Raw genomic sequence first — 12,443 nt, 5'->3', positions numbered from 1 at the left:
AGAATCCTGGTAACAGTGAAGATATAGCTCCATCAGCTGGTATGAAAAAGATCTCAAGCTCACCTAGTAATAGTCAGACTGAAGTCTCAAACTTCATTAAGACAAGATGTATAGGATTCCTTGCCCCTTCACTTCTTCAAGACTGCTCCTAAGAGTACAGAATGTCGGATATCTAACAACGTTAGGGGGGAAAAATCCCCAAAATAAGCACAAGCACAGTTTTACTGGATGGTTTAGGAATACATAATTAGGCTACACAGGTAGAAAGAGAATCAACATGAAGACCATAATGGTCAGGAGACTGGCTACCATTAGGGGCATGGAAGGGAGTGGTGAATGAAAGAGGCACACAGGTGTGCGCAATGTTCTATTTCTTGACCTGGATGGGATCACACAGATGTTCACTTTATAATCCTATAAGACTAGTTTTATGTCTTATGAATTTTTTATATTATTGTATTTCATACTTTAAACAAATCTGTACTATCAGGACCATCAGTTTCGGGATTTCTTAAATACTAACTCCCATCCTACTGCCCTCCCCGTTTCCCTTGCCCCCAAAGAAGTGAACTCATCATTTCTTTAAAGGGGCTGGTAACTTCTAGAAGACTTAGTGGTGGTCATCAACCCGACCTATTCCTCACTAAGAAAGGCAAAACCATGTCTCCAAGAAGGGGAGCAAGAGAAGGAATACAATCTAAAGATCTATACTTTAAAAACAAGGAGCAAATCTCAATGAGCATTTTCACTTAAAAGTATTGTAACGCAACTCAAATTCTAGAAATATTAGTCTGCTTAAATAAATTATGACACATCTACATACCAGAACACTCTGCTGCTATAAAATTAATACGGTTTTTTAATATACTGATATGAAACATCTCCATAGTATACTGAGTGGAAAAAAAGTAAGATGCAGATGGTCTTTGAGAAAGGAAAAAGTGTGTACTTGCTTATTTATGGGAAAAACAGCCCTGAAAAGAAACACAACAAACCAACGACACTGTTTCCTTCACAGGGAAAGAAGATTGGGAAAGAGACAGACAGAGAAACAGAGACAGACTTTGTAAACCATTTTGTTCCCTTTGAATTTCATGTCATGTGTACGCATTTTTAAAAAATACATAAAAATTAAATTGAAAAATACAAATAAAGGTATTGTAACACAATTTAAAGAGCCAATAAACAATGCTCTCATTAAATAGCCTATGAAAAATATTTATAATACAATATACCCATTATTTTTTTAAAAACTGCTTAATTACATAGGGAAATGTTCACACTATATTAAGGAAAAAAATTTTAAGCAATATATACAGTGTGATTTCAGTTTCGTTAGAGATAACTAAAAGGTAAGACAGCAAACTATTAACACATGAAATTAGGAGTCATTATTTTCATCATTAAATCCAAAAAGGAAGAAATTACAAACATATACCCAAGTCTCAGAATAAATTAAAAGATGTCTGCTCACTTGAAAATAAGGTACATATAAAAAATTTATGTATTTTATGTAATTATGCATAATGTGATAGATAATAAATTATATTTTAACTTAAATATTTACATAACATCTTTCCTAAATTATGAATAGGTCAAGAAAAATATTAAAGAGACATATCAATTTTACCAAAATATATGGGAGTCTACAAAAGAAAAACTTACCACTCTAAACACTTTAGTAATTAAGAAAAAGAAAAGCAAGAGAACAATGAACTGAGATTTTAGAAATGGAACAAAATTTCAAGCCAAAAAATAAATGACAATAATAATCTCAAAAGAAGAGATAAACAAAATGGAAAATATAGCAGAAAAAAATCAAGCTAATTCATTGACAAAAATACAACACAAATCAACAGCCTCATTCATTTGTAAAAGGAAAGAAAATGTGAATTAATAAAATAAAAAATATAATTAATACAAAAGATTTGAGAGCTTTTATGGTAGACTATTCTCTATTATTTACTGACACATTTGGAATTAAAATGGATGGTTATGTAAAAAGATAACAAATCAAAACCAATGAAACAAATTTTAAAAAAGGCACAAAAAGATAAACCCAAAACAAAGGGAATGCAAAAATTTATCAAGTAATAAACAGAAAAGAGCACTGATGAAGTTATTTAAACATAGATAGAGTACATAAATTGTGACGTATTAATAAAATGTAGTATCATGACACAGCAATGAAAATCCACAAACTATTGCTGCTACAACAAAGATGCATCTCACAAACACAATACAGAATTAAAGCCAGACACACACAAAATACGTACTCTATGACTCCACCTATACAAACCATGGTTAATATTTTAGAAACCTAATCTATGGTGTAAAAAGTCAATTTAATGTTTACGCTGGGGATGGGAGGAAATGGTGTGACTGGAAGCAAGCATGAGAGGGGTTTTGTGGGTTGCTGGTCATGTTTTATTTCTTGACATGCATAATGGTTACCTGGGTATATCCACTTAGTCATAATTCATCAATTCATTAAGCTTGTGCACTTTTCTTAATGTGTAGTATAATTTGATAAGTTTATTTTAAAAAATCAAGTTCAAAGTAATAACATCTTTTAAAATATGAGAAAAGCAAAGAAACCCAATCATCTCTCAAATTTACCATACTAGAAATGTGATTAAATATATCTCAAAAAAACACAGCGTCACTACAAGGAAGAAATAACAATTGAGGGAAAGGTTATCTTACCAATTAAGCAAAAGGATTTCACACACTTTGATTTGACCCCACATTCCCTTTTTTTTTTAAAGCATAATTTTTGACCTGTCAATTCCACATCTAGAACTCTATCCCACAGAAATAGAAATATGCTAGACTATTGCACAAAAATTTTTTTTACTGCTGCTTTACGTACAATAACCATCACTGAAGGTTACTTTTTTGCACCATACCTTCAAATTTTCCTAGATATTTTATTTTGCTTATGTAAAAACCTGTAAAAGAAGTGAAGTCAACAAAGGGCAACTTATTTCTCTGATTTATGCTGTTTTTACCACCTTCAAGTTTCCTATTTGTATCCAATTTCTTCAGTTCTAGTCCTTTTCTTTCTCTAACCTAACCTTTCTCTAACCCTAAAGCACTAGAGTATTTCCTCCACCTCAGGAAATTACTAAAGATGCAGCAGGACATTACATAATAATAAAAGGGCCAATCCACCAAGAAGACAGAGCAAGCCTAAATGCACCAAACAACGAAGGTGCAAAATATATAAAACTAAAACTGTTCAAACTGAAAGGAGAACTCAACAATGCCATCAACCAACAGGATCCAATCAACATTTATAGAACACCCAACTCACAACAGCAGAATATACATTCTTTCCAAGAGCCCATGGAACATACACCAAGACAGACCAAATCTTGGGCCATTAAAAAACATCAACAAATTTAAAGTAACTGAAATGAATACAGAGCATATTCTCCAAACATAATGAAATCAAACTGAAATCAATAACAAAACGATAACTGGAAAATATACCCACACTTGGAAGTTAAACAACACACTTATAAATAATCCATGGATCAAAGAGGAAGTCTTAAAGGCAAGAAAAAACACATTAAACTGAATGAAAATTAAAACATGACATATCAAAATTTGTGGGACACAGCTAAAGCAGTCTTGAGAGGGAAGTTTACTGCACTAAATGCCTACATTAGAAAAGAGAAAAGGTTTCCAATAATCTGTCTCACCTCAACTTAGAAAAAGCACAAAATAAATCCAAAGGAAGTGAAGGAAATAATAAAAATAGCAGAAACAGATGAAATTGAAAACAGAAAAATCAGTGAAACAGCTGGCTCTTTAAAAAGATAAATAACATGACAAACCTCTAGCAAGACTGAAAAAAAAAAAAAAAGACACAAATCATCAACATCAGGAAACAGGGAATACCACTACAGATCCTGCAGACATCAAAAGGATAATAAGGGAATACTATGAACTCTACATATATAAAACAATTTAGATGAAATGAACCACTTCTCCAAAAAACACGAACTACCACAACTCATCAAATGAAATGGATAATTTAAATAGCCCTATCACCATTCAGGAAACTGAAAGTATATTTTTTAAAACTCCCCAAAAAGATATCTCTAGGCCTTTATAGTTTCAATGGAGAATTCTACCAAATGTTTAAAGCACTAAAATCAATTCTACACCATCTCTTTTAGAAGACCAAAAGGAAACTGCTTCCAATTCATTTTAAGCTAGTATTATTCTAGTTTAAAATACCAAAACCAGACTAAGACAGTACAAAAAAGAAAACTACAAATCAGTGTAATTTATGAATATATACCCAAAAATCCTTAACAAAATGTTAGCAAATAAAATCCAGCAATATAGAAAAAGAATTACACACCATGAACAAGTAGGGTTTATTCCAGGAATGCAAGCCTGCTTCAATATTTGAAAATCAATCCATGCAATATACCATATTAACAGACTAAAGAAGAACAATCACATGATCACATCAATTGGTGCAGAAAAAGCATTTGACAAAATACAACACTCATTCATACACATACACAAAAAAATCTTAGAAAAATAGGAATAGAAGGGAATTTCCTCACTTGATAAAAAAAAACATCTAAAAAAATATACAGCTAACATTACACTTTGTGGCAAAACAGTGGACACTTTCTCCTTAAGACAGGGAACAAGGTAAGGAAGTCTGCCCTCATTACTTTTATTTAACATAGTGCTAGACGTCCTACCCACTGCAATAAGGGGGAAATAAAAGGCATAAAGTTCAGAAAAGAAGAAATAAAACTGTTCCTATTTGCAGATGACATGACTGTCTACATAAAAAATCCCGAAGAATCTAACAACAACAACAGGAAAAACACACACTTAGAACTGTTAAGTAGGGGACTTCCCTGGTGGCACAGTGGTTGAGAATCTGCTTGCCAATGCAGGGGACACAGCTTCGATCCCTGGTCCAGGAAGATCCCACATGCCATGGAGCAACTAAGCCCGTGTGCCACAACTACTGAGCCCATGTGCCACAACTACTGAAGTCTGCACTCCTAGAGCCCGTGCGCCACAAGAGAAGCCACCACAATGAGAAGCCCACACACTGCAACGAAGAGTACCCCCTGCTCGCCGCAACTACAGAAAGCCCGCATGCAGCAACAAAGACCCAATGCAGCCCCAAAAAAAAAAGAAAAAAAAAAAAAAGAACTTGTAAGTAAATTCAGCAAGGCTGCAGGACACAAAATAAACATCCAAAAAAAATGAATTGTATTTCTATATACTACCAATAAACACATGGAGACCAAAATTTAAAATAAGATACCATTTACAATTGCTCAAAAAAGTGAGACATTTAGGTGTAAATTAACAAAACATGTACAGGACTTACATGCTAAAAACTACACAATGCTGATGAAAGAAAACAAAGATCTAAATAAATGGAGAGATATATACTATGTTTATGAATTGGAAGACTCAAATACAGTAAAGATGATAACTCTCCCTAAGTTATCATATAGGTTTAACACAGTTCCTGTCAAATCCTAACCAGATTTTTTTGTATAGATAAAGACAAGATTATTCTAAACTTTATATGAAAAGGCAAAGGAACTAGAATAGCTAAAACAATCATGAAAAATAAGAATAAAGTTGGAGGGGCTTCCCTGGTGGCGCAGTGGATGAGAATCTGCCTGCCAATGCAGGGGACACGGGTTCGAGCCCTGGTCTGGGAAGATCCCACATGCCGCAGAGCAACTAGGCCCATGAGCCACAACTACTGAGCCTGCACGTCTGGAGCCTGTGCTCCGCAACAAGAGAGGCCGCGATGGTGAGAGGCCCGCGCACCGCGATGAGGAATGGCCCCCGCTTGCCGCAACTGGAGAAAGCCCTCGCACAGAAACGAAGACCCAATGCAGCCATAAATAAATAAATAAATAAATAAATAAATAAATAAATAAAATTAAAGTTGCAAGAAGGCTGGGACTACTTTAAAAAAAAAAAAAAAAAAAGAATAAAGTTGGAGGGATCAGCCTACCCAAATTCAAAATTTATTATATACATATAGTAATCAAGACAGTGTGGTACTGACAAAGGGATAGACATATAGATCAGTGGAATAGAACAGACAACCCAGAAAGAGACCCACACAGTATACCCAACTGTTTTTTTACAAAGGTGCAAAAGTGATTAAATGGAAGAAAGATAGCCATTTCCACAAAGGGTGCTTAGAGCAGTTGGACATCCATAGGCAAAAAAAATGAACATCGACCTAAGTTTTAAACCTCATACAAAAAAATTAACTTAAATATAAAATGTAAAACTTTTAGGAAAAAGAAGAAAATCTTCAGGATCTAGGGCTAGGCAAACAGTTCTTAACACCAAAAGCACAAGCAATAAAAGAAAACTTTGATAAATTCTATTTCATTAAAACTTTCCCTCTGCAAAAGACCATGTTAAGAGAATAAAAAGACAAGCCATAGAGTGGGATAAAATACTAGGAAACCACATATTAGACAAAGGAGTAGAATATGTAAAGAACTCTCAAAACCTAACAGAAAAAGAAAAAAATCTTACTAGAAAATGGCAAAAGACATGAAAAGTTGTTCAATATCATTAGCCATCAGGAATATGCAAATTAAACTAGAAGACGGCACTACACACTAATCAGAATGGCTAAAATTAAAAATAGTGACAACACCAAATGCTGGCAAGAATGCAGAGAAACTGAATCATTCCTACATTGCTGGTAGGAATATAAAATCTACACTTATCATTAGTATAGTCGTCAGGCCTCCCCCAGTTCTAGTTATCAACAACTTTGAGTCCCAAACAATACTGAAATAAAGTATAGGTACATCCTTGTGGTATAACAAGAAATGTATTTGGTCTTTGTTCCTGGCACAGAGCTCCTAAAACCCCTGAAAGTTCCAGAGCCACAGGAGTCTCTTTTAAGTTATTCATACAGAGGCCCTTTTGAGCACACCTGAGTTTATGCTATGAGTTGACTTAGGGTGGAGCCCCTAGACAGCCTCAGGATGGGGCCCATCACCAGAAAAACCAAATGATTAGAGGGTTAGAACTTTCAGTCCTACTCACTGACTTCTGCAGGGGTGGGGGGGTGTCGAGGTATGCCTAGAGATTAAGCCCTATAAAAACTCTTTAACAAGGAGAGAACTTCCAGGTTGGTTAAAAAAAAAAAAAAATCCACATTCTGGGAGAGTAACAAAACCCCATTCCACAAGAACAGAAGCTGCTATTTCATGACCCTTCTGGACCTGGCCCTATGTACCTCTTCATCTGGCTGTTCATCTGTATCTTTTATAATATCCTTTATTGTAAACTGGTAAATGTAAGTAAATGTTTCCCTGAGCTTCATGAGACATAATTTTATCAAATTATCTGGGAAACCAGAGGTATGAGTGACCTGGACTTATGACTGGGACTTGTGACTGGCACCTGAGGGGGTGGAGGGGAGTCTTGTGGGATTGAGCCCTTAACCTGTGGGATTTGATGCTATCACCACCGAGACAGTGTCAGAACTGAGTTAAATTTGTAGGACACCAGTGAACATCCACTGAGAACTGGAGAATTACTTGGTGTGGTGAGAAAAACCCACACATCTGGTGTCAGAAGTATTGAAAGTAGAGGATAAAAATAGTTTTCCCTTACAATCCTCCTTTTAGAAGATCCAATTTATGAACAGCCAGATTTATCCCCAAAACAATATATCAGTTTGCCAAAAGATATTTTACCTTTAAGGATCTCTATGTGGTATATTTCCTCGGCACGTTTTAAAGGATTCTTTTCATTAAAATGCCACTTACCCCTCCTTTTTCAGAATCTCATCTGCTCAAGACCAAATAACTCCTCTCTCCAGCTTCACAGCGAGGCTTAGTCATGTGACCTACTCAGGGACTTGGGTAGCAGCAGTCCCGCGTCCTAACTGCTAAACCAGGGCTCTTGCCCAAGTCCATCATTTCTGTATACCCACTTTAAAAAATTATCATTCTTGTGGAATTCTTTCCTTATGGACCCCACCTTATCCAGAAAATGTTAACTCAACTGAACCCTGCAAGATACAGCCCTCGTGAAACCCAGAAACAGAAGCACTTTGGACAGCTGCTTTATAATCTGAGGAACACTCAAGTCCACCAAGCAGTCAGATGGGAGAACAGGCCTTCCAGGCTGGAGCTGGCTGCCGTCTGTTTCCGGTTCTGTCACCGACTGGATATTCAACTTCACCAGCTATCTTACTTAACTATGTCTTGCCTTTTTTACCTTCAGTAAAACAGCAACAAAAAAATATTTATTTCCTCCTCACTGATGGAAAGAGTCTAATGAGACAATATAATCCTTCATGTTCCTCAAGAGTGAAGTAAAAATTACACATGTGGCTGCATAATTAATAAAAACCATTCCAGGATCATCTTTCTTTGGGATTCAAATTCTTCTCATTCTTTACAATTCCTCTTTCAAAGGAGGCAGTTTTATTTAAGAGATTAACAAATCTGCCAGAAGTCACAGAGTTTGACCCGTGTCTCATCCCCTTCTGAATCTTTATGCAGTTTTCTTAGTACCTCATGCTGCTATTCCCAACCATTAGGGATACGAGGAAAAGAAAAAGGTTAATAATTAAGTCTAGTAGACCAGGGTTTTTCAACATCAGCGCTGCTATTTTGGACAGAATACTTCTTTGTGTGGGGAGCCGTCCAGTGCACTGTAGGATGTTTAGCGGCATCCCTGGGCTCCACCCACTAGGTGCCAGGAGCAGCCTCCCAGTTGTGACAACCAAAAATGTCTCCAAACACTGCCAAATATCCCCTGGGGAACAAAACTGCCCCTGGTTAAGAACCACTACATTATACATATAACACACAAATATTTGGAAGCCATCACCTAAAAGGAAACCTTTAGACTGAAAAGAAAACAGAAAAGACATAATGCTCTTTAAATATTTGAAAAGTTTCCATATAGAAGCAGGAAAAGATTTCAAATGCCAGAGAATAGAACCATACCAGTGGACAGAAGTTACATAATAATAAAACCAGCTCACATTTATTCTTCCTACACACCAGGCACTGTTGAGTGCACTTTCAAATATTATTTAATCCTCACAATAACTCTCTGAAGTCAGCAGTATTGGCCCCACTTTACAGATGAAAAAACTGAGGCTCAGGAGGTCCAATAGCTAATAGCAAAAGCAGAACCCCATCTCAAACTGAGATCAAGCTCTTAACTCCCAAGCTACTACGACCATGACAAATGAAGATTTTACCTCCACATAATAAAGAAAATGAAGAACTTTTTGACTTAAAAGCTGCTTCTTTCACCAACGGTGATTCCTGCAGCCACCATCTCAATCCTATCCGTTCAGATCAGAAGATCCAGAGAGCCTTCCTTCATAACCTCAGGGGAAGCCTCTGCTCTAACTCTGCTGAGCCCCTTTACAACTTCCTACTTCAAAGTACTCAGGCTACTCTCTCAGCTCTTCCTTAGAAAGCTCCTCGAGAGTGGGGCAACTAGCTTCTCACATTTACACCTCCACAAAGCCTTGCACATACTGGGGCTCAATAAACCTTTTCTGAATGACTATTCCAGAGGCACCATCCCCACCCTCCAAAGCTCACACCAGAGGGGATATTTAAGCAAGCACCTTCAGGAGATATAATTCTTGCACTTGAGCTGAAGATTTTATTGCAAATGCTGAGTTTTTTCCAACTCTCAGAATCTGGGTCAGGAAGAGTCAGAAAGGGATATGACAGATAAAATAGTCCGTTGGCTACATGTCCAATCAAGCTACCACAGACTCGTTTGACTATGATCACATGTCATGTGTCAGGGGCTACATGTATTTATGTATATGTGTGCATGTATATACACTTATACTTACTTACACTTGGGTATGTATACAAAGACACATATATATGTCTATGAATGCATGTATATACGTGTATCTCAGTTCCCTCTTTAGAAATTAAGCAAATGTCTATAGTGTTCCTGAGGCCTTGAATCCAGCCAAGGAAGTCTAAATTAGGGGTCTCTTTTTTCCCCCTAGTATATTAATAAGGTAAGGCAAATAAGGCTATACATAGTGTTCCTCATAAAATACCAGCACGTGTGCCAACCAGTACTACCTTCCCCAGGTACCAGAGTCTGGTATCTTTTCAGGAAAATGCCAAGTGGCCAAGCCCCGTTCATGTGTGTGGCAGTGAAGAGATGCTCACGAACAGTGCACAGGGGAGAAAGGGAAACATCACTAAATTGTATCTTATGGGCACTATATTTCCATTAGAAATTGCAGGTCTCCAGGCTAAAGTACTTCTATTTCTCTTTTAAAAGAAAAGCTATGCCCAGTGTTCCATAGAAGTAGAAGCCTGTCTTCTTACCACATCCAGCTAGTGGTGAGTTCTCTAGGCTAATTTAGGGGTGAAGGGGAGAGTTGGCTGGGAAGGCCACAGAGTAGAGCAGTCAAGCAATTGCTTTGCCCAAGGGCCAGACTCAAAATAAAGGCAAGGAATGTTGAGAGGAAGAACACCTGGCATAAACCATGCTAGGGGTCCCTCAACTTCTTCAGTGTTTTCGAGCTGTACAGTGAGGGCAGTAATAATCATGTACCAACACAAGCCTTTGTTACTGTCACCTGGTTCCTCTCCATGGTACAGAGGTTCATCTGATTCTTTCCTTCCTAATCTTCTATCTCCATCAATGACATGGCATTTTCCGCTTATGTGCAACCAATCACCATTCAAGAGAAGCAGAAATGTAACCATCCAGAAGATGCATTCAGACTGATGATGAAATAGGCTGGCCACCTAGTACAGGAGCCAGTGCAAAATTAAACACATCAATAGGGCCCAGAAAGCTTTGAGGACCAACCACAAACCCTCTCCTCCTTCAATTTGCAGATAGGTTTTTCCTTTTTTTTCTTGAACTGATTTTCCCAATTTGGGATAACCAGACAGAAGCTTTTAAATATATGAGTCATTCCAGGGGACCAGTTGAAACTCGGAGACAATTCAACTTCATATGGGTTTAAATGGGGCCTTATTTTTCATCTATCCACCTTCGCAGGGCAAAAAGAGAGCTTGGAAGCCTATAGTTTAGCGCTTGTCACCAATCCTTTACTAAAGTCAAAGCAATTAGGCCCATGATTGTTAAAATTTCATCTCAAAGCTCCTGTCCTGCACAATCAGTGGCTGTCCTTCACAGCCACTGCTGAAAAAACACAGAATTTAAAAAAATTTTTTAATCCACACCCAAGGAGATGTGTGAGGGCAGCCGAGAAATCATGACGACAGGGACAGCCGGTGGCGTCCAAGGGGGCAGCTGCTTCTGAGACCTGTTTTGGGACAGGGGACAAAACCAACCAGTGGTACTTTTCTCTCCAAATCTCTTTCCATCTTTACATTTGCCCATTCACCACATTTCGGTCCAACAAACTGTTTTTCTCCATTGCGAGGTTTACAGCGAGAGCAAGAGGGACTCAAGACAAGCGAGGGGGCGATGGCTGGGATATGTTGCAACACGTAATGCTGGAAAACGTGTAGCTGTTTACTACCAGCTCCCGGGAGACGCCGAGCGCCGAGCGCAGAAGAGCTCAGCCCCTGGTGCGCGGCCCCGCCTCCCACACAGCCTCCGGCGCGTTCATTCGGGTGTGGGGGCGACACGCGATGAGCCCTCCCCAACGCGCCCCGGAGGCTCCTTGTGCGCCGGCCCCCAGGGCATCAGCAAGGTCTCCCTTCGCGCCCCACGCCCACCCTGCGCGCTGCCCGCCCCGGAGTTACCTCGGAGGCCGGGGTTGTCGTCTCTGGCCCGAATCTTTCGGATTTTGACAGGGCGCCCGCTCAGAGTAGACAGGACCAGACGCTGGCGCAAGAAGTTGCAGCCCGCGTAGCTGAGGGAGTGCGCCTGGGTCGCCATGTGCACGCCCTCTGCAACGGCGCGGGCGGCCGGGGCGAGGCGACTTCGGACGGGCGCGGGTATCGCGGAGACGGCGACAGCGGCAGTGGCGGCCCGGGATCCCTCCCGCAGCCCCGCAGCCCCAGGCGCGTCCACGTGGTTTGGAACAGGAAGGGAGAGAGACGATACACCGGGTCAGAGGGGAGTGGGGCGGAGCCGGTGACCGCCTCTCCGCCTCCTGGCCCGGCTGGGGGCGGACCCCGCACCGGGCCACTCCGCTATTGGCTGGTGCAGGATCAGTGAGGTGCCCGGGACGCACCGCTATAGGCCTGCACTGGGGCTAGGCGGTGCCCGGGCCACGCTACCATTGGCCTGCGCTGGAGCTGGGCGGTGCCCGGGCCCCGGCAACAGCGCTTGGCTGGAGGAGCGCGGGACTGGGGAGAAGCCTGGGAGCGGCGGCGCTGGAGCACGCCTTCCCCACCAGTTTCCGCGGGGTCTTTCCCCGCGTTGGGGCAAGGGGAGGCGATGGACTGGGGTTGAGTTCCTCCTACATGCCC

General features: G+C 39.9%; 1 protein-coding gene across 1 annotated transcript in view; it reads right to left on the bottom strand.

The window, feature by feature from the left end:
* The window catches only part of RCL1 (RNA terminal phosphate cyclase like 1), a 56,180-nt gene extending 44,109 nt beyond the window's left edge, over positions 1–12,071 (bottom strand). The window contains exon 1 of the mRNA XM_068552643.1: positions 11,772–12,071. Coding sequence (XP_068408744.1) covers positions 11,772–11,907 — 136 coding nt within the window. The 5' untranslated portion in view covers positions 11,908–12,071. The remainder of the gene's footprint in view (positions 1–11,771) is intronic.
* Between the last annotated feature and the right edge of the window lie 372 nt (positions 12,072–12,443).

This window comes from Eschrichtius robustus, chromosome 10 (genome assembly GCF_028021215.1).
Source record: "Eschrichtius robustus isolate mEscRob2 chromosome 10, mEscRob2.pri, whole genome shotgun sequence".
In the NCBI taxonomy this organism is placed as follows: Eukaryota; Metazoa; Chordata; class Mammalia; order Artiodactyla; family Eschrichtiidae; genus Eschrichtius; species Eschrichtius robustus.
This window is presented reverse-complemented; position numbering and strand designations above follow the sequence as displayed.